The 26,967-nt window shown below is 35.4% G+C and overlaps 2 protein-coding genes and 1 non-coding gene across 4 annotated transcripts; 1 reads left to right on the top strand and 2 right to left on the bottom strand.

The window, feature by feature from the left end:
- The first annotated feature begins 2,109 nt into the window (after window positions 1-2,109).
- On the top strand, window positions 2,110-9,429 carry LOC583058 (DNA-directed RNA polymerase II subunit RPB9). The gene is given in 6 exon segments (XM_011676889.2): window positions 2,110-2,269; window positions 2,984-3,000; window positions 3,003-3,037; window positions 6,020-6,093; window positions 6,896-7,022; window positions 7,550-9,429. Coding segments are annotated over 6 exon segments (390 nt in total). The 5' UTR covers window positions 2,110-2,195; the 3' UTR covers window positions 7,613-9,429.
- On the bottom strand, window positions 8,906-26,402 carry LOC583036 (aprataxin and PNK-like factor). 2 transcript variants are annotated; one of them, XM_030998350.1, is made up of 12 exons: window positions 26,289-26,402; window positions 25,832-26,134; window positions 22,294-22,365; window positions 21,788-21,963; window positions 21,149-21,255; window positions 20,053-20,267; window positions 17,781-17,919; window positions 15,669-16,009; window positions 14,248-14,684; window positions 13,799-13,927; window positions 13,111-13,187; window positions 8,906-12,589 (listed from the first exon to the last, which is right to left on the bottom strand). In XM_030998350.1, exons 2-12 carry the CDS (start codon window positions 25,928-25,930, stop codon window positions 12,363-12,365), a joined length of 2,019 nt encoding a protein of 672 aa, XP_030854210.1. In that variant the 5' UTR covers window positions 25,931-26,134; window positions 26,289-26,402; the 3' UTR covers window positions 8,906-12,362. The 2 variants fall into 2 exon arrangements, with proteins under 2 accessions (XP_030854210.1, XP_030854211.1); XM_030998351.1 differs by having other exon boundaries at window positions 20,053-20,264.
- On the bottom strand, window positions 25,689-25,760 carry TRNAE-CUC. Its single transcript has one exon. It is a non-coding gene; the product is annotated as a tRNA-Glu (tRNA).
- Window positions 26,403-26,967: the final 565 nt, after the last annotated feature.

Raw genomic sequence — 26,967 nt, 5'->3', positions numbered from 1 at the left:
AACCCCCCCCCCTCCATTGTTTTTTAATAATTAAAACAAAAATTGTGCTAATGGGTGACCAAAAAAAGGTGACCTTACCCCCCCCCCCCGCCCCCCAACGGAACGAAATATCGATCGGTCAAATTCTCAAATTTTCGGGACAATTTGTTTTTTTAATGTGCTCTTACCCCCCCCCCCCCCCCCCGCTTATGCAGCGGCTGGCTGAGTCGTTTTCAGCGCGATTTTCAAATTACCCCCCCCCCCCGAAAAACCTGCGTATGCGCCTGGGTATATGCCCCTACATTACGTTATTAGGGATGATTTCAATATTTGTTTCTCATATACAACATACAGGATATTTCTTGAGTATCATACTTTGCATTTGGATGTGATGGTCTGAAGAGAGCGAATCGAGTGAGGAAATTTGTTTAAGGTTTGTGAGATCGCAGTGCGAAAAATAACATTTTATAAAGAGGAAAAAACCCAATCCTGATGGGGTTATAAGCCCATCTCATAACGGGAAACTGAAAAGACCTTTGATCAGTATAGCTTTGGGGGAAATGGCTCTTAGTCGCTTGAAATTAGGGGCGCGTTTGATGATGAGAGGAAAAGGGGACCCTTATCAGAAATAATAAGAATAATGATAAAAAGAAATTAACAAAGTGAAAAGGGGCACTTATGAGAATGAAAAAGGGGCACTTGAGCAGGAAAATGTGCATTAGTTGAAAGAAAAGGGGCACCGATCAGATTTTAATAGGGGCTATTTATCGGAGGTGAAGGGAGCACTTATATGAAGTGAAAATGAGTTACTTCTCGTACTTGAAAAGGGGCATTTATGAGAAGGGGAAGGGGATCTTTTTTAATTCAAGATTCAAGATTCAAATAAGGTTTTATTCATGACTTGTCAAAAAGTCCACAGACTAAAAATGCAAGTTTACATCAATCATATAAAAAGCATTCAAAAACATATGTACATAATATATAAAGATAACATAGCAAAAGAGAACAAATTTATAACAATGAATAAATGTTTAAATCAAAACATTAAAATAGTGACAATAACAACAGCAACAACAACAAAACAAAAAAAGGGGGACACTTATCATTAGGAAAAGGGGCACATGTGAAAATATGACGGGCACTTAACCGAATTTAAAAGGGGGAGTTATTAAAAGGAGACGTGGAAAGGGGCACTTCTCGTACCTGAAATGGGGCACTTACTAGAGATTAAAAAGGGCACTTATGATAATTGAAAGTGGACCCTTATTGTAAAGGAAAAGGGGCACTTTTCCTACATAAAATGGGGCACTTTGGGTACTTGAAATAGTGGAGGCACTGTGACCTCTGCCCCCAAGATGGCCGCCTCTGAGTGCCACCATGTAAATTAACCTATTAGAGGAATTAAGTGGCGTTAAATTAATAAAGTAGAGGAGCGGTAATTCCAACACAAATGTAATTTTTTTTGCAAAAAAATTATTCTGGTACCGTAAAAAAATAATGGTGTAATGAAAAGATCATTAAACCTTTTAAATTCTGGTCTTTGGAATACATTCTCCCCCCCCCCCGCCCCCAACCAATAAAAGTGCAAAAAAAAGTATTACAAATTATGAGGCTGATATATTGAAGCTTTGCAGTGTATTAATTAAGGCTTCCGTAAAGAAGTGTCTTCCCAAGACTTTCCAATTTGAATCGGGGTCAAATTGTGTCACAGTGTGTTTTCAGATTTTTTCGATGTGAATGCACTGTACTATAGGTGGGTGAGGGGGAGGGGGAGGCACTACTCCCACACCATTTCCAAAGACCATAATAAAAAGGGCTTAATGATGTTTTCATTATTCAAAAGGGGGGAAATGTATTTTGATATTTTTAAGGGTGGGTTTTGTGACTTTTTTTAAAATTATGGGTGCCCAACCAATAAAAATAAGTCTCGTTTACCCAGGCCCAGGGTAGCCTTATCAGTTATTTTTTACCGTAACCCCAATCACTATATCATTAATTATCTGGCGCCACTTAATTTCTCTCAAATTTTAATTCACATGAACTAATATTAATAATGGGCTTTCAGTGTACACTTAGTATTCTGTTTAGAAAATGGGGTTCTTCATGTTTTGATTTGCGAATTGGCGACACCATAGAAGGTATTGATTCTTTATCGAAAAGCCGAACGACACCGTCGTTATACTTTAACTCAAAATTGACAATAACAGCAAGAAATCATGGAACTGAGTCAGCCAGAGCAACCACCCAAGCGAGGACCTGGATTTGTAGGCATTAGATTTTGCCAAGAGTGGTAATTATAATTTCTAAGTGATTTATTTTGCGAAAGAGAATGTGTTGAATGCATAAAGTGTGGACGCTCTGCATCTGGCGGCTGAGCCGCGATGCCCGAGGCCGAGGACGCGGCGCCGCCTGCGAAACTGGCCTGGCACTCATCAACTCAGTCGCTATGCCATGCCATGGCTAAGTATGATTAGTATGGGCAATTGTTTTGTTACTTAGAATAGATGTTACAGTCTAGATTGGAATATTTTTTTGTGAGCATTTTTGTAGACCTGTCCATGTCCAGATTTCTTTCTTTAAAAAGAATAAAGAAGAGAGTGTAAGTACACTGTAAGTCAACATTTGGAAGAAGAAGAATAGTCTAGAATTAGATTCTACTAGAAAGAACCTAGAGGGTCTACAATACAAAGTACAATACAAATCAAATCTTTATTACAGTTTACTCAAATTTGAACTGGATGCAGGTGGGTAGAAATTTTCATTGTGAAGTATCGTAGATATAGATGGTCATTGGTCATACACATTCATAAAACATGATGTTGTCCCTTCTCATCATCATCATGTTACAACATATTCCAAGCAAACTGTTATTGGAAAAAATTTAAATGAGCATACCATTTTAAAAACAATGTGTCTGCTGTATGAAAACTTTCCTGTTTCCATTCCTCATCAACACTGTGTCATAACCTACAACCAACAAACTTAATTTTTCTTATATTTTCAGCAACAACATGTTGTACCCAAAGAAGACAAGGAAAACAGGATATTACTTTATGCTGTAAGTATAGTCTATAGATATTGATTGATTTATTTTGTCAATTAACATTTGATCATTTTGGTGGAGCAGTTATAGAAACTTGAAGTAAGCCAACTTGTTGTTCAAGGGAGCATACAGTACAATTGTGTATCAACTTCAAGAATTGAAGATATCATCATTACAAGTAGTTCAAATGAAAATCTTAACACGTTATACAGTAACTTAAAATCAACAACGTTGTATGTGCAGAAAAGAAGAATATCACTGTGTGAATATCATTTGAAGTGGTTGATAATTAATTGTCATTGTTATTACATAACAATATACTATATTAAGTAGATTTGATAGCTGTACATATGAGAAAGAATTATAGTTTGTTTTCTGTCCTAATGTCATTTCCAAAAGACATGCAACCTTCTTGTAGTTTGAAAATAGAGCCAGCATTGACTCGGGATGGAGGGGGGGGGGGGGGTGCTTCCATGTAGCTATATACAGTACACGCCGAAAATCTCCGCAACACGATTACACGATTTATTTTTAGGATTACACGGTTTACACGATTCACCTGAATCGTGTAACTGTGTAATCGTGTAAATTTACACGATTGAAGAATGTCGCTCTGAATCGTGTAATCGTGTAAATAGTTAAGTGCATTGGTCGGATGATTCGACCAGATGTAACAATCGTGTAACTGTGTAATCGTGTAAATTTACACGATTGAAGAATGTCGCTCTGAATCGTGTAATCGTGTAAATAGTTATTAGGGTTATAAGGGCATTGGTAGAACGATGCGACAAGCTGCAACAATCGTTAAATCTTATCCTGCTTACACCAATTGCTTTATACACAACCTTCAGTGTACATCAGTTAATTACTGTACTTAATATTCGTGTATAAACCTCAGCACTTTCCACTAACATGTATCGTATACTAATCCGTTAGACAAGGTAGGAAAACGTCAGAAACAGGAAGACATGATAGATGAAATAGTAAAGGAAAAAAGATAGCTACGAGAAGAAGGGAACATATAAAAGGAAAATGAGGGTTGAAAGGCACCGTGACGATAAAGATAAACAGAAAAAAGAGAGAAAAAAGGGAAAACTAAAAAGTTGACCGGAAGAAAAGAAAGAGTGAAATAGAGTGATAAAAAAAAGAAGGGCGAAACCGAGTAAAATTAACAGAAATGAGAAGGCTATGAAACGGAGAGGAAAAGAGACAAATTAATAAGGTAAGAGGGGAACATAATGAGGGAAAGAGAGGCGAGAAAGATATGGGGGAATGGAAAGATATTGAAAGAAAGAGAGAGAGAGTGAGAGAGAGAGAGAGATAAAAAAAAGCTTTAGTTGAAAGAAAAGGGGCACCGATCAGAATGTAATAGGGGCATTTATCGGAGTTGATGGGGGCATTTATCAAAAGTGAAGAGGGGCACTTCTCGTACTTAAAGAGGGATACTTACTAGAGATTAAAAGGACACTAATGAGAATGGAAAATGGACACTTATTGTAAAGGAAAATAGGAACTCGTCGAAGGAAAAGGGGTGTGTGTCAAAAGAAAAGGAGCACTTATCAGAGTTGAAAAGGGGAAGGGGCACTTTTACAAATTAATAGGGACACTTGTCAAAGTAAAATAGGTACTTTTCCTACATACAAAGGGGCACTTTGGGGGAACTTGAAAAAGTGGGGGGACACTGTGCCGCTAGCTAAACGTAACTCAAAGACAGTTGGCCATTCACTTATTCTATTCATTCTCGGCTTGCAACTGTTCCCTACACTCTGTAGCCAGTGGCTTACATACTTACGTACATGTAATACCTATTGTTCAGGGGGATCCTATGTTCAAGGGGAACCCCCTGAACAATAGGTATTATGTAAGGATCTCTGCCTGTAGCTAGGGCAACGGCCTTTGTCCCCGGCGAGGGTCAATGGCAGGCCACATTCAGAGTAAGCTTCTTTTGTATGTGACAGGAAGTGTGCCCTTAAGCCTTGACCGTAGCTATACATATAGCTGAATAATGCAATGTTGTAAAAGGTAATTTACGAAAATGAGAAACGCTAAAAAAGCAATAAGTGATCAAAGTCTAAGGCCCGAATTCACAAAGGAGGTTTGTCGACAAATCTTGGTTTTCGTGCGTCATGTGACGCGTTTTTACAAACCAGGTTTGTAAAATGGATAATGATTGAATAAAAAAAGTATAACGATATTCATAGTAACGAATGAGCTGGTGAACCCTAATTCTAATTGGTACAGCCTTGTAATGTAAGAGTATCACAACATACTTAATTATGTTAGCCCTCCTTTACATTTTGTAATCATTTTTACTTATTTACAACTTAGGAATAACAAAATTCCCCCCTTCCTTCGTCGTTCATCACTTTTTTCTTTTTTCTCACCGAGGATTAAATCCGAGAGTGCTTTTCGGGAAGTGGACTAATTTTTTTAACTTTCAAACATTCTATAATAAAACTAGAGACAAGACACTGCAATTAAAAATATATACAAGAGAAAGAAAGCGTAATCTCCGCTATCCCCTCGTATCGTCCACGTTGTCCTCGTTCAACCAAGAAGTAACTTCTTGCTTTTACTGAACTAGACGTCCTTAACCTGCTCACCATCACCACTGAAAATAAATTGTAACACAATTCCAGCGAGCAATCGAATCGTGTAAATTTTGAATCGTGTAATCGTGTTGCGGAGATTTTCGGCGGGCAGATTACACGATTACACAATTCGACCTGAATTGAGGAATCGTGTAATTTTACACGATTACACGTTTACACGATTCAAATTTCGCTTCATTGGCAAAAAACGAATCGTGTAAAAATAAATGGTTACACGATTCCCGCGAGCAGTCGAATCGTGTAAATTTTGAATTGTGTAAATCGTGTTGCGGAGATTTTCGGTGTGTACTGTAAGACAGGGCACTTAACTACCGGTATCATAATACATGTACATTTAAGCATATACTGAAGCCTTTGTAATTCGATTTTTTATTTGTACAAACAGTGCAGAAATTGTGACTATCAACAAGAAGCTGATAATGCCTGTGTCTACGTCAATAAAATCACCCATGAAGTAGAGTGAGTATATTTCATGTACATGTATTCCCTTGGCTACCTCAACCATGTATCTGTTTATTAATTTGGTACATTTAACCTTTAGCTGTTAATTTTAATGGAAAGATGCACACTTAATTTCTACAAGATGTAGTGTATGTGAGCATTACCAAAGAAAAATACCACAGCAAAATGTGTTTGTCTCATTTTCTTTCAGAAGAAAAGTTATGATTCATCATATAGTTGTAGTCAAAATCATTTCACTAAAAATAATGATTATTAAATTCAAATCAATCTGAAATTATATAATGTTTGTATTTTGATCATTAACACCTTATTGTGAAGTTTAACAATTTATCCATGTATAACTTGTTAGAAACATTTTTTTTTTTTAATTCTCAACTACATGAAACACCTTACAATGTACCAAGCAAACATCTTGTCAAGACCTAGATGTATTGCAGTAAACAGCTTTAGATTTAAAATCAGGGAGTGAGCATAAGGGACCACTGTTGTACATGTGTCTTTTTAATGTTTTTACACCCCCCCCCCCACCCCCTCAATCATTAGATTACAAATCAGGGAGTGAGCATAAGGGACCACTGTTGTACATATGTCTTTTAAATGTTTTTACACCCCCCCCCCTCCCACCCCCTTAATCATTACCTCTTGAGAATCTTTTAGATGTTATTGTTGCCACCAGTAACAATGGATTTTTTAAATGGTTTATTGTGCCATGTCTGTATGGGACTTTACCGGTTATAGCCTATCCATTCACCAATATTATCAAAATCAAACAGTCATTTTACCCTTTTTATTTTCCCAGTGAGCTGACACAGATTGTAGCAGAAGTGGTTGCTGATCCTACCCTACCGAGAACAGAAGATCATCCATGTGAGATGTGTGGTCATAGAGAATCTGTCTTCTTTCAGTCACAAGCAAACAGATTAGAGGTAAGAAACCATTCTAATACATGTACAGTATATTGTATTTAAGCTTGTGCCATTTAATGGTTGTATGGCTCATACTCTAGCATTTCTATCCTCATGTCTTGACAATGAAGCCTAGGGCAGATGTTGCATCACCCAGTTAGTCCCATTTGGTTTCCATTTTCCTTTAAAGGCTAGTTCAATTCTGCATGACCTAGAGCAAATGATAATAGTTTTTTTCTGTAATGAAGTTCTTCCTTTACCAGTATTTGCTATGCCATCTAAAATAAAATTGTGACAACATTTGAAATGGTATTTCGTGAATGAAATACTACCAGGTCAAATAAATCCAGATTTTAATCTATTAAAAATTTGTATTCAGAAAATTAAAAATATATCTAGTTTCAGTGATGTTTTTTAAATTTTTGAAAACTTCACGTTTAAGGTCTTCATATCATTAGATTTGTCAAGTACCTCTCTTAATTCATGGCGTATATATTGTGATGAAGATTTCTAAATACATCTTTTGCTTTCTCATTTTCCATTTGCAGGAGGGAATGCGATTGTATTACGTGTGTACAGCTCCAAACTGTGGTCATCGATGGACAGAATGATGGCATTGATTGCACTCATTTTTTTTTAATATACATTTTTACTATGCCATTTTTGTAAATATAATGTACATACGCATATGTGTTGGATGTATTTTGGATCATTGAAAACTGTGAGAGGGGATAACGAACCGAGACCCAAGGGGCGAGGGATATGGGAAGCAAGAATTAGGTAAAACCTTATCGTAAATAGAATATTCTCACGAAAAGATTGATTTTGGAGAGAAATATAATTTTTTGTTGCTCTACTGATGATGTTTAACGAACAATTTGAATGTCACAATGCTATTTGGTGGAGTTCTGGTGGCTGTCATGCTTAAAAGCCTTTGATTTGAATATTTCACATACCCTAGGTATTACTTTCCTCAGGTTGTGTGTATGAGTGAAATGTCCGGGTGATGGGATTCAAATGACTGTCTTTAAGTCTACAATATCTGTATAAATATTCAAGGTGGTTTCAGATACATCTGTAAACATTTTTCTGTGTCGTTGGTAGAATAAACTGTAGGTCTACAAACCATTTTATCATGTTTCAATAATAAATCAAGATTACTATCTGAGCAGTAAAGTGAAAGTAATTTATGAACATCAGAACCTTCAAATATCTGGTCTAACAAAGTATACATTTAACAACTAAATTATTCATACCCTTACTCTTTATTTCAATTTTAACTGAAAAAAGTGAATTTTCCAGATGTATGTTTCTTGAAAATGTGACTTATTAAAGTTTACATCTAAGAGTATTCAACAAAAACCCTAATTTAACCAGTCCACTTTTCATTCTTGACTTACATTAATCACAAAAACATCAAATTTACAAGGGGTATGAATAATTTAGTTGCTAACTGTAGATCTATACAATATACAGTTGTTACCAACTTTGGCATGCACTTAGTTCTTGATGTAACGTAGAAGAATGTAATTTTTTTTTTTATTTTAAAATACATTTTTTAATTGAAATTAATGCTAATTAATTGTGAAAATATAAGTTTCATGTACTAAAAAAAATAATGTGTTGATCTCCCATTTGTGAAATACATGTATGTGAAAGGAAATGTGTAGCATCACATTGGATTCCCTCAAACCTCATGCAATTTTACACATGAACAAATACTAATATGCCATTTTTTATGGACATGTGACCTTTAAGTGTTAATGTGCATAACACCATAGCCGCCAAACATATTTTCTTTTTAGGGTCCAGGTTCAGACCTCTACCTCAAGAATACTAGCCATCAGTGTTCTCAATTGAAGCATTTGTGACAATCAAAATGAAGGTAGTGAAATTCCAAAATATACTGTTATAAAACTTGGGTGATTTTATTTCAATTCAAGCATGGAGCATCAAGGATACATTTAGTACATCTGACATGTCAATAAAATGTGAAAGAAGCAGCATTACTTGGCTACAATAGTTTACCTGGTTGTGTACAGCTAGTAACTCTATGTTTACTCTTACATGTATTTCAAACATGCAAACATAAAATTGCTTATAACAGACCAGTTTAGTAATATACTCAATGTTCAGATATTTTCTCCAATGACTTCTTATCACCTTTAATTAGTTGTTGCTATGTGAATGAACCTCTTACAATCATTGTCAAGAGGACACTTTGTTAAGTATACCTGCAGTGTAAATAGTAAACTGGTCTATTTATGGGAAATGGAAGCTAAAAAAATAAAAACATCCATTTAAGAATTCATGATATGGACCCGTATGTACAGTGTCAAAACTTGTAAAATACATGTATCTTTATTGTCAGTGAATTACAATGCTTTTTTTATGTAATACAATAAAAAATGTAATAATACATACAAAACTTTTGATTTCAATTTTATTTCTTCTGTTAGGGGTTGGAATTAAATCGCGCCATCAATACATCACTATTATATAGTGTTGAGAAAGTGAAAACTAACCATACAACTTCATTTTACAAGTGCAACTCACTGAATAAACGTATCAATTTTTACTGACACAAACAAAGTTTTTCATTTATTTTCTGACAAAGTTTATCATGTGGTTGGCAATTCATCCAGCGCATTTTGCAAATGAAATTATGTGAATCAAAATGGGTCACGTTCATTTTAGATTGGGCCTAATTTGTCTTATCCGTGTAACTGCTTGGGGTCCTAATACACTCGGCAAAAAAAAAAGAAGGTGGACGCACTTTATTAAACTATATAATAAAATGAGATTAAGAAAATTACAAAAACAGAGCAAGTGACCATTCAAGTGTTAAAAGTGCATCTGTACAATATTCTTGCAAAATCAATTAATGAGAAAAAAGTCTCGGAACAGCAAACTTTTGAGATACATTGTTTTAAGTTGACTCTATAAGATGGAAATGCTTAACATTTTAATGGCCAGATGCCCCATTTTTCAATTTTCTTTTAGAGACTCATTTATTGTTACATGGCTAAGCTCTCTCATGTATGAATGGTACGATTCCAATTGCATATCGTCTTAAAAAGGAATGATTTATGTTCATTTAATTATATGAAAGATAAGTTTACATTAAACATTTATTTAAATATCTTAATTATATATAGTGTCCAATGTTACTTTTTTTTGCTGAGTGTATGTAGAACAATTCTTGTAATTGCCACAAGAAAAATTAAGATAATATATCTGTAATCCAGTGAACACTGTTAACATACTAACTGCACTAGTGCCCGTGATAAAAAACACAAGTTTCATATGACATGAATTCAACATTTAAAGTGATAAATGTGCATCATTACCTCAGAAATCAATAGATGTAGTTTATCCTGACACGTTTGAGAAGACATAAAATAAATTTGGGAAGAAAGGTTCGTTACGAATAAAGAAGATAGGCATGCCATTTGCAAAGTATCCAAGCAATTACTATGCTCATAGCCATATTTCAGACATTTCACAACGATCAGAGGTACCAGTATCTGGCACAGAACTAAACCTTTGTACATTATACAAAAGACAGATAAATCACTTATCAGATTAATCGCCTCATTCCTTACACAAATCGAAATTTCAATAGCTGGTGCATAATTACAATAGAGTATAAAAAAATAACATCCGAAATACATGTGTTCTTAACCTAATACAGTATACAACATTCATCATGATCCACAATATGACATACCTACATACCAAAAACACATTAACACAAGCACAGAATAAACATTTACTGACGGAAAAACTTAATCGGTATGTCAGCAAAATGTCAAATTCAATGTGCCATAGTTTCCTCTTGTAGAATATCTTATTAAAATATGAGAACTGAATCGCCCATAAGGGCAATCTATAATTCTATTTCTTTTCGATTAAAATTCAATTTAAATATATTATCAAGGCTTATTCTTAGACTGGCATTGGTTATTTCTTTTTTTGTTAATAAAAGGAATTTGAACCAGAGATAAGATTAACATATATGTGTTATGAGGAAGGGCCATCATTTGTAGATTATTTTTTCATACAATACCATACATTACATTACATTAATAATTCATTTGCTTTACCTTTATGCATCTACTATATTTACATTTTACAATTATGAGATTCAATGTTTCTTGCTGGCATTATTGCACTTCACTCAAAAGTGACAGTCATTGTTTCAAAATTTTAAAAGGTTAAGAGGATAAAGGTTCTAATTATTGAACAAGAGCAAAGGAAACTCAATAATTACAGAATTCTCAGGATTTGGCAAGTTACAAAAACTTAATACTTAATAAATCAATCTAAGAAAGATAATACTCATTTCACATCAATCATTACTCATACAGGAATAGACAAGGGAAAGATCTAAAGGTAATCCAGATGTCACTCAAGAATTATGATCTAAAAATGTACAGACTATCATGCAGAAATCATCATTCACCTACATTTACAACAAGAAATTGAACACTATCTCACTACATTAGCTTAACAAACCTCACAACTAGGATCTCATTGTGTTCATGAGTAATAATTAAAAAAATACTCATAAGATGTTAAATGTTGCACCCACTCCATTTTGACTTACCAGTTATACTAAAATATGCAGAAGTTAAGAATATTGTAGTATAGTCTTCAAACAATCTACATGCATGCCAACATCTGCAAGATTCAAGAAAATATATTTGTTTTAAAAAGAAAATACAGCACATTGTTAATTTACAGTAACTATTGTTGTTACATGATTTCAACTGTCCTTTGCATTTCCATTGCTCAGATAAATGTACAGACAATTCAAAGGTATTGGATCATACAGTTTGCTTCATAGTTTTCTCAAGTCACTCAAAAACAGAAGTAAACATCCCGAATACATCAAAATCTGATCATGGGTGACTCAGATGTTCAAGAAAGGAATGAATACAATTGATGCAAAATTATCAACGATTTAATAATTAATCATAAATCACTCACCAATGTAATTTTTTTTTTTCCTCAAAATTTAGACAAGCTGGTATGTACCAGTCATACTAGTAATCTTGAGGTGACTATCCCAATATCCAAATTTGCTTCCCCTCTAAATGAATTTGGAATGTGAACACAACATAAGCATACATGTACCAGTTTGAATAAATCCAGGTCAAAAATCAAATCATCACGTGTCACGTTTTAATTTTCAAAACAGATATATAGGATTCGGTGCGAACCATTTACCATTATATCTAGAACAATTACTCTTTATTGATTGTCAATGCAATTCAATTAGAGAAAATATCATTTTAAATTAAGATTAGAACTGCATTTGATTTGTATGTCTCAGGCGGGTGTAGTCATTGAAGAAGTCTATGTCTTCTGCATCTTCTTGTTGCCCATAAACTCCTTGGCATCTTTCTGAAGGTCTCTCAAATCTTGACTACCCTCTGTTGGATCCCAGTCTGAATCATCAGACTGCTTTGCAGGCACAGAGGCTGAGTCCGAGACATCATCGTTCAAGAAACTATCAGTGCGGTCGTACGTGTTGGGTTCATCATCATCCTCTTCATCGTCGCTGAATCCTGCCGTCTTCAAGACTGAGATTGGTAGTAAAAAAAATGAAGAAAGAATGCTAATCCTGATATATTTATTTCAAATATACTCTGATATACTTGAATTCAAAATATTCCTACACTGAATGTTAAATTTGCAGTGCCATGGATAACTTTAACCACCCTGTTTCCAATATATATTATCTATCACTTATGGACTTCGGAAAAGTTAATTTTCTTCTTGAAATTAAAACATTGTTAAGATTGGTATCGTAAAGCATTATTCTTATAGAAAAGGCAAAACAAACACAAGATTTCTAATTTGTCAAATGAAATCTTCATCATGATACATGTTTGAAAACTTGGTGGCTCCAAAAAAGTTGATATAGGGAAGGTATTCCCTTTTATCCTATTACTGATACTTTGCATTTCTCTCTGTATTTGTACACTACTTTCATTATTTAAACAATGTAGGAAGATATCACACACATGTACTTGCTGCAGTCTCCATTTCTCTATTAATATCTCAAAGTATTTAGAAAACTGCTTTGATCAAAAGAGTTTACCTTTTTGGGCTGCCTCTCTCTTGGGTCTGGGTGGTGGCTTAGTGTGCTTATAAAATGTCTTGTGTTCATCACTTTTCCTACAAAGGAAATAAATGAAAATGATGTAAATTATGATGGTCACTCCAGAGGTATATCACATATTATTATAAATGAAGAACAAAAGTAACCGGCTGAGGTATCACCAACATAATGTATAATGAATTGGTCGATAATAGAAGGAACCATATACGATCATCCTACATATTGTAGAATATTATTGAGGTTAGTCTGATACCAGCATGTATTATTCAGGGAAATAAATTTGACTGCTCACCCCAGCACTTACAGATATACCCTGGCTACCTGAATACAAAAGTTTTTACTACAAAATAACAATAATGGAAGACAATGAGCCAGTCATGTGGTCATGTATCTCTAACATGCAGACTTCTTAAGCAATTCTGGAATTAGAAGGCTAATCTTAACTCTGTTTCAGGAATACATGGCTACAACCGATGGTTTAGTGAATCATAGATTGTATGCCATATTCAGTTTCTTACGACCTCTCTAAAGAGCCAATGTTATGTAAGTGCTTTGGGTTGGATTGGTATTGGATTTATAGTTAAACAGTCACACATAATGAATGTCTTGATATTCTGCTTGGCCTATATGGTCGACTACAGAGATAATTTTAATTTGATTGAGTTACCTATAGCAAGATGTTCCATATTCACACTCAGGCCTGTCATAATCATCTTCTTCATCTCCTTCATCTCCATCTGATCGGTAGTCCGGATCTCCTGGATGGCAATACTCTGCAATGTGAGCGGCACTTTTTCTGGAGAAAAAAAAAAATCAAAATTATCATATTACCTTCCATTAAATTGGAAAAAAAACATTGTTATATCAATTATTATGTGCAAATTGTAAAAATAGAGTACTTGTAGTCATTTGCTGCTGACTGATGAATCAAGTGTATAAATGTCTGAGCAGAGCTTATAGCTCTCTATTGTAATCATTCTAAGAATTTTCTAATTTATATAGAAATAATAGAAAATTTAATTGCATACATGTCTGAAGTAAAAAGAAATGATAGATAAAATGAAAACATAGGATATATACATGTACTTGCAATTATTGAAAATCACTTAGACATACCTGTAACAGCGTTTTCCAAACTGGCAAGATTTGGGCTTCTTTGTTTTCTCTGGTTTCTTCTTCGGTGCTTCATCATCATCATCATCTTCATCGCTACTCACATCATGTTTTTTATTCCCACCAGAATCCTTTTTCGCTTTTGCAGGAGCTTTTGCAGGAGCTTTTGCAGGAGCTTTTGCAGGAGTCCTTTTGGTTTGTTTTGGTACATACTCCTCCTCATCCTCACTAGAATCACTGTCTTGTCGGGCCTTTCTTCCTCTCTTCGCTTGTCCTGTAGGTTGTGAGTTGGAGGTTGAGGATGCTCGACGTTTGGAAGGGCGGGGCACGTAGGCTTCTTCCTCGCTCCATTCCTCTTCTTCACTAGATTGTGCATACTTCTTGCGTCTCCCCCGCTTTCTGGGACTCACAAATTTACCTTTTGGAGATTTTCCCTTGCCCTACAAATTTGATAAATAAAGTATGATTTGATATGTCATCGAGAATATACATATATATATATATATATCATCTACATAGAATATCACATAGACAAGTCTTGACTTTATGGATAGTCCTTAATGAAACAGTTATGATGCCCCTTATACAGCTTACAATCAGGATAAATGAATAATTTTTTTTTTTTAAAGCACTTCTATGATTTTTCTATGGCTCTCTGGCTACCCCCCCCCCCCCCCCCTTTCCCATACATAGAAGCTGTTTATCTTGTTGATTCAACTTGTATGTCACTTGATAATATTCTTGAAACAAAACAGCAGGTCTGGGGGGTGTTTCACAAAGATCCTAAGGTGAACTTATCTCTAAGTTGGACTTAAAAATTATGGAGAGCCACTTGTAGCCTTAAAATAAAATATCTTCAATAGTGAAAATTCAAATATTGTTTACTTTTTATAAATTCCATATCAAGACCATGAAATCTCCTTGATAATAGAAATCATGAATTAACATTTTAAGCCTTTTAAAATAACTTTTACAAAACATTTGTATAGATGCTAACAGCTTTCCATAATTGATAAGTCAAACTTAGAGATAAGTTCAACTTAAGATCTTTGTGAAACACCCCCCTGGTAAGTTAAAATATAGGACACAATATTTATCTATATAATATTCATTTTCATTTTGGAAATGTTTACATCTTAATTGGGGGGGGGGGGGAGTGGGGACGTGTGTCATGCAAATATAAGTTTCATGATTTTTGCATCCCAATAGGTAATCTACACTGTAGGCTATAACCATAAAAAGTAGAAATATGGTAAGGAATATCAAACTCAATTTACAATACATCTTGAACCATTATCGAGCTTGCAGCACACCCTCAATTCTATATGCAGATCAATATGTATAGACTAAACTTCATTTTCCAAGCATACATTTACAACTCTGCACAACTAAATCAGCACAATCTCTCAACGTTGAATCCTGACCTTGCCCTTTTTATGTGATTGTGACTGTGATTCCATCTCCCAATCGCTGCCATCATCGTCCACATCAGATGCGATCCACTCTTCATCCAAGGCATCATATTCATCCTCAGCGTACGACGCTACCTTAGCAGACCCCCTCTGAGATCTCGAGGTTTTGGCTTTCTTGGGGGCAGGCTTATCGTCTTCAGACAGGTAGTCTTCATCGTCATCATCCACATATTTTCTTGCCCGTGCTTTAGCCTGGGTAGGTGTCTTCTTGGCTTGAGGTGTAGCTTTTGTACCACCAGCAGGCCTTCCTCGTCCTCTTTTCTGTGGTGTGGCAGTGTCTTCATTATGGGATGCTTTATCAGAGATAATGGACACAGAACCCAGATTGCAATTCAGTATAGGTGCATTTCAATATATCTTCTTTCAGAAATATAAATCTTGATGCATAATATCTTAATTCAAACAGATACAAAAAACTGTATCAAATATACATCAAGCCACATAATGTACTCATCATAGAAATCAACATTACAATAGTAAATACAACTAAAGAACGGAAAGTACGTAGCATTATTACTAAATTATTACAGTAATCAAGGAGTTGAAAAAATCCTGCATCTTTTGTCATTGTTGGCATATTGCTTCACACAAAAACTGTAGCTTTCAAATGGCTATATCCCTCAATTTCTGATTTTATCACTTTACTGACATAATTTCTAAATTACTTCCGCTATTATCACAACTTGATGAATATAGAGCCTCATATATACAGTTCGTATGCGTATGGCAATTAAATAGATTTAATGCACTATATTAAATACTAAAGTGAAAATAGTGCTGTAAGTCAGACGCTATGTTCGTGTTCGGTTCGGTTCGGCAGGGTTCGGCAGGGTTCGGCAATTTTTCACCCGAACTTGGTTCGGTTCGGGATTCGGTAATATAATAGCAAGCAGCGTTATAGCCACGGCAGTCGGCACTGGGCGGGCCGGCCGGCCTGCCGGGCCCGACCAGCACGGAGGACTTCTGCACACTGCTTCCGACCAGCACGAATTTCACATTAAAAAACTGCTCTAAAAGTAATTATTTGTGAAGAAAAATAAATATCTTGAATCGTGTTTTATTTTCAATTTTAAAAGATTCATGTTTTCAATTTGTCAATAAATGATACTTTTTAAAGATTTTCCGAGACGGTTGTTGTCTAATGTTAGAGTCATGGGGTGGTATTCCGGTAGTGCGTACTAAGTTAGCGCATACTTAGTTAGTTCATATTTTTATGGAGTGCCTGTTGCAAACTAATTTACCCTGTACAGATTATTTTAATCCTTCAATGAAAAGTGTCCAAAAAATTAATTTTGCAATGAAATGGGATGAAAAAGATATTATGAGTATGAAGTGAATTTCAACAAAGTCTTTGGTAGATTATCTTTATCATGAAAATTGAAGGAGGAAGGTGAAACCTAGCATTCCATAGAAGTGTAAACTAAAATTCTTGTTTAGTCTGGACTTAGTCCCGGCTTAACTTATGAGAATACCACCCGTGAAATCTGCCATCTTGAATAAAGACTCAGGCTCGTCAATAACTGTTTTTTATAAGTTTTTATTTTTAATAAGAAAAATATAAAATCCCTATTTTTCCTGAATAAATAAATACCATACTATAATATATATTTATTTCATTATTTATATTGTAAAATTTGTCCGATATTGTTAAAATTAAAACATTAATTTTTTGTTGAATGGGTTTGAGCTGAACTTGTGCTTTGATCACGCACATGTATTCTTGTTTATGGCTTCCGATCGCGACGTAGCGTAGTCAAGATTTGAGATTTAAATGGCGCCAGTGAAGTCGCGCCCACCACTGGATAGGCATAAATCACAAAGGCGGAAAATGGAAAAAAAGTAAATATAAAATGAGCAATCATGACATGAAAATTAGGTACAAAACGACAAGTTTATTAGCTTGCAAAAACGTTTACATTTTTCTGCCGAACATCCGAACCAGGCCTTTGCGTTCGGTTCGGTTTGGAAGTGCCATGTTCGCCGAACTTCCATTCGGTTTGGCGGTTCGGCTACAGCACTAAGTGAAAAGCACATCATACAGCACTGATTGATTGATGCCCTCACCTTTCTTGGCTGGGGTCCCTGTGGTGGTTGCACGTTTTGCTTCTGCTTTGGGAGGAGCGGCCATCCAGGCTGGGAGTGTCCTCTCTTTCTGCACTGGAAGTGCTATCTCAGTATCGCCAAGCACCACCGTGCCAGGTCCCTAAGGACACATAGAGACGAGTGTTAGCATGGCAAGTTTAATACAATGGGAGGAAGACAAAACAAGTATTTCTGCAGCTTGGGTTATAACAAGATAACCATCCACACATGCTTTGCATCTTCAAGAAAAGAATATAGAGGTGATCTCTATTTGGGCCAGTATTTCATCTATCACAATGATCTACATAAAGGTTAGCCATCAAAATCACTTCACAAAAACACTTCCTTCCCAAAAGAACATTACAAAACTTGTCCCTACAAAAATAATGAATGAAAAAAAAACTAGATGGAATTTTGACTGCGCGCAGTCGAAAATGATGCCTCCGCCATAGAGCAATTTAAACAAGTTTGGAGTTTAAATCTCCAGTGGTTCTTGAGATATCATGATGACAATCTCAATGTATGGAATTTCATAAGTTGACCTCTGTGACCCTTGACCTTTGACCTACGTGCTCCAAAATCTAATCAGATTGTCTTCCTATGGTGATACACACTATCATTAAGTTTGAAGTTTAAATCTCCAGTGGTTCTTGAGATATTATGATATGGTGATACATACTATCATTAAGTTTGAAGTGAAAATTCTCCAGTGGTTCTTGAGATATCGCGATAACGATCTCAATGTATGGAATTTCATAAGTTGACCTCTGTGACCCTTGACCTTTGACCTACGTGCTCCAAAATGTAATCAGATTGTCTTCCTATGGTGATACACACTATCATTAAGTTTGAAGTTTAAATCTCCAGTGGTTCTTGAGATATTATGATAACAATCTCAATGTATGGAATTTCATAAGTTGACCTCTGTGACCCTTGACCTTTGACCTACGTGCTCCAAAATCTAATCAGATCGTCTTCCTATGGTGATACATACTATCCTTAAGTTTGAAGTTTTTACATCTCCAGTGGTTCTTGAGATATCATGATAACAATCTCAATGTATGGAATTTCATAAGTTGACCTCTATGACCCTTGACCTTTGACCTACGTGCTCCAAAATGTAATCAGATTGTTTTCCTATAGTGATACACACTATCACTAAGTTTGAAGTTTAAATCTCCAGTGGTTCTTGAGATATCATGATAACAATCTCAATATATGGAATTTCATAAGTTGACCTCTGTGACCCTTGACCTTTGACATACGTGCTCCAAAATCTAATCAGATCGTCTTCCTATGGTGATACATACTATCCTTAAGTTTGAAGTTTAAATCTCAAATGGTTCTTGAGATATCGCGCTAACAAACTCAATACAAGGAATTTCATAAGTTGACCTCTGTGACCTGTGACCTTTGACATACGTGCTCCAAAATCTAATCAGATCGTCTTCCTATGGTGATACATACTATCCTTAAGTTTGAAGTTTTAATCTCAAATGGTTCTGGAGATATCGCGCTAACAAACTCAATACAAGGAATTTCATAAGTTGACCTCTATGACCCTTGACCTTTGACCTACGTGCTCCAAAATGTAATCAGATTGTTTTCCTATAGTGATACACACTATCACTAAGTTTGAAGTTTAAATCTCCAGTGGTTCTTGAGATATCATGATAACAATCTCAATGTATGGAATTTCATAAGTTGACCTCTGTGACCCTTGACCTTTGACATACGTGCTCCAAAATCTAATCAGATCGTCTTCCTATGGTGATACATACTATCCTTAAGTTTGAAGTTTAAATCTCAAATGGTTCTTGAGATATCGCGCTAACAAACTCAATACAAGGAATTTCATAAGTTGACCTCTGTGACCTGTGACCTTTGACCTACGTACTCCAAAATCTAATCAGATCGTTTTCCTATGGTGATAAATACTATTCCCGAGTCTTAAGTTTAAATCTTAAATGGTTCTTGAGATATTGTGATAACGGTCAAACGGGACGGACGTACGGACGGACAACCCGAAAACAAGATGCCTCCGGCACCACCTTCGGTGGCGGAGGCATAACAAAAAAAAAAGTCAAAACAATCAAACAAACAAGAAAACACTTTACAGGTAATTAAAACAAATATTGAAAATACACTATTTCTTTGATTATCAGTGGACTTATTTCAGAGCATGTGCATGAAAATAAAAAGAAGGAATGCAATACAATGCTATGAAAGTGTGAAAGTAAGCAGACATAATCACCTTGTTTGATTTATCATCATGTTTAGATTCCCCTTCCTCTTGTTTATCTGGTTCCTCTGTTTCCTCCACCTTTGAGCTGGATTTATCTTTTTCTACAGTAGTATTTTTACCATCTGTGGTAGAATCTCTGGTATCATCGCCTTCAATTGATGTAGCAGGTGAACTTTCTCCTTCTTTTTCGGTTGATTTCTCTTTGACACCACCATTATCCTCTTCTAACGCAATAAAGGAAGACAAAAATTATACAACACCATTTTACATGACAAAAATTATACAACACCATTTTACATGACCTCAGCATACTAACAGAATGTGTAATCACTTCTTACAAGGAACTGCACATCTTAATAATCCTTTATGATAAGTGGGAAGGTAAGATTCATCATCATGTTTGTCTCTTAATGGTGACACAACACTTGCCCAAGGGACATTTTTTCTGGATTTTGCCTACCGGTACACTTGCTCTAAGGTTTGAATACATTTGCTCTGGGTTTTGCTTATATTTGCAATGGGTTTTATTTCTTCAAAGATAAAAGGGTTACTGTTATGGTCATGGTTGCATTTGCATATCTCTTGCGCATAGAATATTTTAATGTGATGAAGTGCACATGGTTCCAAATGGCAAGGACGTTGATACACACACTGAGATTCACATAGTAATGTTTGGCTGTGCTTATGATGTCACTCAATAAAAGCAGTTTCCATGAATGTATGACTCTTGGCATTTTGTTGCGGATATCTTGACGTTATATTCAAATTGTAGACCCATTTTATTGAAAAAATGATTCATGTTTTGAAGCTTGTGCAATAGTGATATACACTACATTCGGTTAAGTCACAGCGAGCCTAATTATGCCCTTAACAAGTCTTGTACAGTATTCGATTGTGACTTAACCTATGTGCAATGCATATTCACTAATGCATTTTAATACAAATGTGTAAATTATATATTTAGGATTTATCAACTAGTGAACATTATTTCAAGACCTCTTGCTTATTTTACACTGACTGTGGATTGTGTGATCAAGGCACATCAGGTAATAACACAAAGTTTATGCATTAAGCTCACAAGAAAATAGATTAAGCCTGAACGAACCTTTAGACTGGCCATTTTCCACTCCATTGTTGCGATGCGATGAGGGTGATGTAGTCTGCTTGAATGGTGAAGTTTGCTTCATGGGGGAGACTCCTTCAGCAGAAAGTCTGAAAAAAAAGAAAGCATCAACTGATAACGATTTTGGAATTTGGATCAAAGTAAAACCAATTAATAATTTCCAAAGAATCTAAGATAAGAAGAATATCTATCCAAGGCATTAAGAAATGTCCCATTCATTTTTAAGTCTATTTACAGTTTTGTAAGCCACCCCTTCCCCCTCCCCCCCTCCCCCCAACAACAACCAAATAGAGGGGTAAAAATTGGAATATATACACTGTTTCTTTCCAGGTTGTAAATTGGCACATGTGACCAATACGTGTAAAACCTAAAGAGCCTTGATGATGGTTTGTATAACTCCTGTTAGTATCCAGAAAAGACCGGCTCTTCGGTGATCCGTTAAATGACATTTGGAAAGTTTGGATACTAACATGAAGCAAATGCTTATTTATAAACTTGTATATTCAATACATTCCAAATTTCCAATAACATTTCTTAATGTGTGTTGACAACTTCATGTGAATTTTAATCATCAAATGCAGTATAATATAATCTCTGACAGAAATGCCATGCTATTCTCACCTAGGATTTTGGGTCTCTTGTACTATAGGTCTGTCATCAATAACCACTTCAAAGATGTGTTCATCAGGCGTGAGAGCAATGCGATCTCCAATCTTGAGGTCTTGCCATACATCCTTGGTTAAGGGTGCCAACTTGGTGCCTCCTGCACCGTGGAAGAATGTGGGGTTGGTATGAATCTGCAGGTACAAAGTTTCATTCACAATTTTACATGGCATCATTTATGTTTGAAAAAAATTACACATACATGAGTAATCTGACATTTCATCCTCTGAAACTGTCAATCTTTTCCCCAATCTATCATGCTTGTTCACTTATAAACTCAACCCCTTCCCCATCCCCAAAAGAAAAAGAAGAAGAAAAATCTCAAACAGTTTTATTTTGTTTTTCTATTTAACTTTCTCGTTAACTTCATGTACACATTTCTTAATAATTAATATAACATTTAAGCACAGAACTGTGGTATTATTTGTGCAAGCAAATAGTTATATACATGTAGTCCAACTTACAGGCATGACTCTGATTTTCCCATCTTCCACTTCAAGAACGGCATGATTTCTGGAAACACGTTTATCTGCAATCTGTCAATGTAAAACATAAATCATACGCTACATGAAGAATCATACGTAAAGTAATACTTATTTATTATTATCCTTACAAATATGAACAGTCAATGCCATATTAAAGTGTATACCGGATGTTAGGATTCAACCTTTCCCATCAATGCTACCCGCTTATTTGTTATGTAGATTAAAGAATTGGGGTGAATGCATTGGGTAGTTAGGCTTCATTGCACTCTACACAGCTCCAACAGGTAATCATAGTGGGTGGGTTGCCTTACCTAGCAGTGTAGTGTCACTATCTGCACATAAGTCATACAGGCAGGACCTATGGGTTGGAGGTGAATGAAAGTTGTTTCATAGCTCTAAAACATGGCATTTTGCGCTGCAAGTCTAAGTTCCATGGAGTGTCAAGATCACCAGAACCGACATTGAGGCCTGCTGCGATTCCCTACATTTAGTCAACCAAGTCAAACTGTAAGTTGAATCCATATTTGTATTCCTTATCCTAATAATAAATTAGGCGTGTTCATTTGTCATTTAGAAAGTCAAGGTCACAGGTGAACCTTTGAATTAGAGATAAAGAATGAAGACTGTGAATCATATCTTTATAGTAATTAATGTCACTCGTTATGCACTATTTTTTTCATTTATGAATGATGTACATGTTCATAGGATATTAACTCATTAATTCAGACTCTTTCGAAGTTTGGAAGGATATTTGAATGCAATGTAATTCTTACATGTATGATAGAAGCCATCTTTTCTGTTATGTATTTTATTGCATTGACCGATGATAATTATAGTTCTCGTCAAAAGATTAATAATTTGGTGTTATTCCATAGACTATTTATAGCTTGGGTTAATGTTTAATGTTAGATGGTGTTCCGGCTAGGACCTACATAACAAGTCCTCTGGCAAAGTATCAAGCTACAATGGGTGGATCCCTACCAGAAACCACTAAGGAGAGTTGAAGGTGCTACCAGATGCAGTATGTGAGCAACAACACCTTCGTCATGGTGGACAACTAAAGTTTCAGCAACAGTAACAACTTTCTTCATTCCCATGAACAATATTTTAATATCACATCTTGAGAGTGATTGCATCACTAAAGTGGGTCATTTTGTTTATATCTCCAGACTTTAAAATGATAAACCTACAAACATTTTAGTGTCAATACTCTGTACAAATGTGTTACTCTGTGACAGCTAAGAATACAACCTCAGAGTTGGGATCAATATATTCTTTATATCTTTATATGCATTTCCATTGTGATAAGAAGTAAAGTAATAAAGATAAGAAGATGATATTCTTTGATACACTTAACAGAATTTGAATTATTTGTTTATTGTGTAGATCTTCCTGTGAGATGATTAGAGAGTTTTAACTAGATCACAAATTTACCCAGTTGTGACGCCGTACCAGTAAATATAAATCTTTTTGTAATTGCTATGATCAGATGAGAATACAACAAAATAAGGATTAGGTCTGAGTCGTAAAATTTAACATTAGATTTCAGGTTCATTAAATTTTAAGTTAACTTACACATGTAGACTACCGGTATTAAAGTCAAACATTCAAACTGATTTTGTTTTACCCTCATCACAGAATCTTTGATGGCATCTACCTTTTTCTTCAAAGTATGAACTACATTACAAGATTAACATTTTAACTATCAATTATATATATGGGAGTAAGTGAGGTCATTACGGCCAAAGTCTGGAAGATAAATGAACTAAAGACTATACATGTAACCTGTGGTGGCAAATCCTCATTGAAGAATAGAAGTACTGTTGTTTGTGCCATTGCGTTGACTGTCATGATTTCATAACAATATTAACCCTTCGTTTGTAGTACCTACTGTACATGTACTTGTAGCACATCAATCTTTGTTCCATAGAATAGTTATGAATGCAACTGGGGGTCATACAGTGTAGGTAAAGAAATGCCAATATGTCTGTGATATCATCTTAGACAAAGAGGGATTAGCTTCTTTTTGCAAGATGCTTAAAGACCATTAGCTTCATTGGATAGAGCATTACATGCTGTAGAAATGGATATGGTTGTTTTACTCTCAGATTTCATCTTCAGGTTGGAAATTGCTTCATAAGTCAGCATTGCAATCATTCGACATAGCAATCAGTCGGCATAGCAATTAGTGATATCACAGACATGTACTAGTATGGTATACCAGTAGTAGTACATTGTATTTAGCTAGCTCATGACTGGTAGTGAACAGAACATTTTGTGTGTGAGGTATTTTTGGAAAGCAGAAGAGCTATTAAAGATTATAAACCAATTTTTGAGAGAATCAAATGAAAACTAGTCATAATTGGAACAATAATATTAGAGTAGCTAGTGTCGGATGTTATGTCATTCTACATGTTTGATTTAGTGCCAAGAATAAATGCATTTGTTTTCATGATCAGAATCTAGAAATGCAAATAGTTAAGCTTCCTTTGTCCAATTAAGGGGGAAAACACTGTGCTGAGGCAAATTTCGACTTGTACTTTTTAATTCTATAATTTGACTAATGACCCAATAGTCTAAATGAAAAGAAACTGTTACATTTCTTGTAGCACAAAATCTTAGCTATATAAAAGATACATTTTTGGAAGAAAATCAACTGGAAGAAAATTAACTGAAACAGGCGAGACACTGTCACAAGAACATTGAGAATATGACATCCTTAATTAAAAATATAAAATCTTCATATCATCATATAAAGGTCTGTTACCGGTAAGCAAAAAATGATGCATGATTGAAATCACCTCAAGTTCTCTCAGAATATGCAATAAAGAAATTCTAAGGAGCTGCATGTATAGCGGATTCAAATTTGGTAATTTTTTATTGTTTTCCACCATTTTTAACAAAATTTGAGCTTGCATACATTCTGAGGTTTTACGTGTGCGTATTTATTGTTTATAGGCCGACGCAAGGAAAAACGTAAACATTTGCACAAATAACAATTAGTTGAAGTGTCATGATATGAATATGAAATTGTTATGGCTTATGATATTCCAAAATTCACAAAATGTTGCCTAGATGCTGTCTCATAATACAAGCAAGTGACCTTGAAAAGTTTTGTGCGTCCAGTCCTCAATTGGGTCTACCCTTGACATTGTGCCAACTTTGATTCAATGCCTAGTTTGAACTTGAACTTTGAAGGAAAATGCAATTGCCATTTTAATTTTTGAGGTGTCTTGTATCTGTTTAAAAAAAATAATAATAGGGAAATTCCGTTGAATATTAAAGACATAGGTGATCTTATGTACAAAAGTGCAGAGTAACATACCCCCTACATAAAAACTATCTAAAAGAAGGACTTTAAAAAAAAGAGAATGTTCCCACACCGGGAATCGAACCCGGGCCGCGGCGGTGAGAGCGCCGAATCCTAACCACTAGACCATATGGGATACACAGTTTCGCAGGTACCGCACACTGAAAATATTTGTCAATGAGCCAAAAATGAGAAATTGATGCTCACCTCAAAGAAAGAGCCCCTTCCTAAGTTCGTTTTTCCCAACGGAAGAAGAATGTTTGATCCACCTGCATCGTTGATAGGCTTCAGCTCAACGCCTGACATTTTCAAATCAGACGAAATCTTAATTTATAGCAAAAATGGCCCCCGATAATTGCTCGAACGTCTTTGTCGCTCTCGTGCACACACACAAGCCGGTGCAGATGCACAGCTGTATATGAAGTCAAATCAGCCGGCTACACACGGCGTCGCGTCCCTGAGCTGTGCGCTGGTTGTTTATCAACACCGAGAACCAGAGTCAAGCCGTCACTGAGGGGAAAGGGGGATAAAGATATGTATCATAAAGGGTCTTAGGACACATTTTACGTTTCCTCATCAAGGAAATCCGTAGAAAAAGCGTTAATAGTGATTTAGGAATTCTACTACTAAATACACACAATTTCTCGAATTACTTGATACTTACGGAAGTTTCAGTTACAGAGCCATTGTTTATAGAAGATTATTCTGGGGTCTTTCAACCTACGCTAGCTCCGCACGCTGAGATCATGATTAAATTCATGTGCGTATAAAGCAACAGACGCCCATACAAAAAGGATGTTATTGGGTAGCAGCGAAAATTAAAAGGGCAATTTGTGTAATATATGGTGTAGGCGGTGGGCATGTACCCACTTCAGCTTTGGACATTTTTCGCAAAGTGCTTACTTCCCGGTAATAACATTTAACAAACATAAAATATAATAAAAAATAAAAACAAACTAACTAGAATCTGTATCGACAATTCGACATTCTAGATATGTTTGAGCGTTTATTTTATGTTTTCTCAATAGACTTGTGCAAAACTTCAATGAAACTTCTCACTGAGCATCTCTCATCATTTTGTCTTTGATATATATCCCAGGGGCCTATAGACAAATCTATCTCTTCCTAGGCTTTTGTTTGTAATCTCTTTCCTGAGAAATTAAGGTGGGACAACTGAGCCCCCCCCCCCCCCCCAGACGCTATAGCTATAATACCACCCTGTGAAGAAGACGTACAAAAGAAAAAGAAGCATATCATTTTACTGCTAAGTTTTGCGCCCTCTTGAAGACAATAAAAAGTGCAAGGTTCAACATTCGAAATATATAAATATATATATATATATA

This window comes from Strongylocentrotus purpuratus, unplaced genomic scaffold, assembly GCF_000002235.5.
Source record: "Strongylocentrotus purpuratus isolate Spur 01 unplaced genomic scaffold, Spur_5.0 spur5_scaffold_5, whole genome shotgun sequence".
Taxonomy (NCBI): domain Eukaryota; kingdom Metazoa; phylum Echinodermata; class Echinoidea; order Camarodonta; family Strongylocentrotidae; genus Strongylocentrotus; species Strongylocentrotus purpuratus.
Note: the sequence above shows the minus strand (reverse complement) of the source record. Positions and strands in the feature narration are given on the sequence as shown.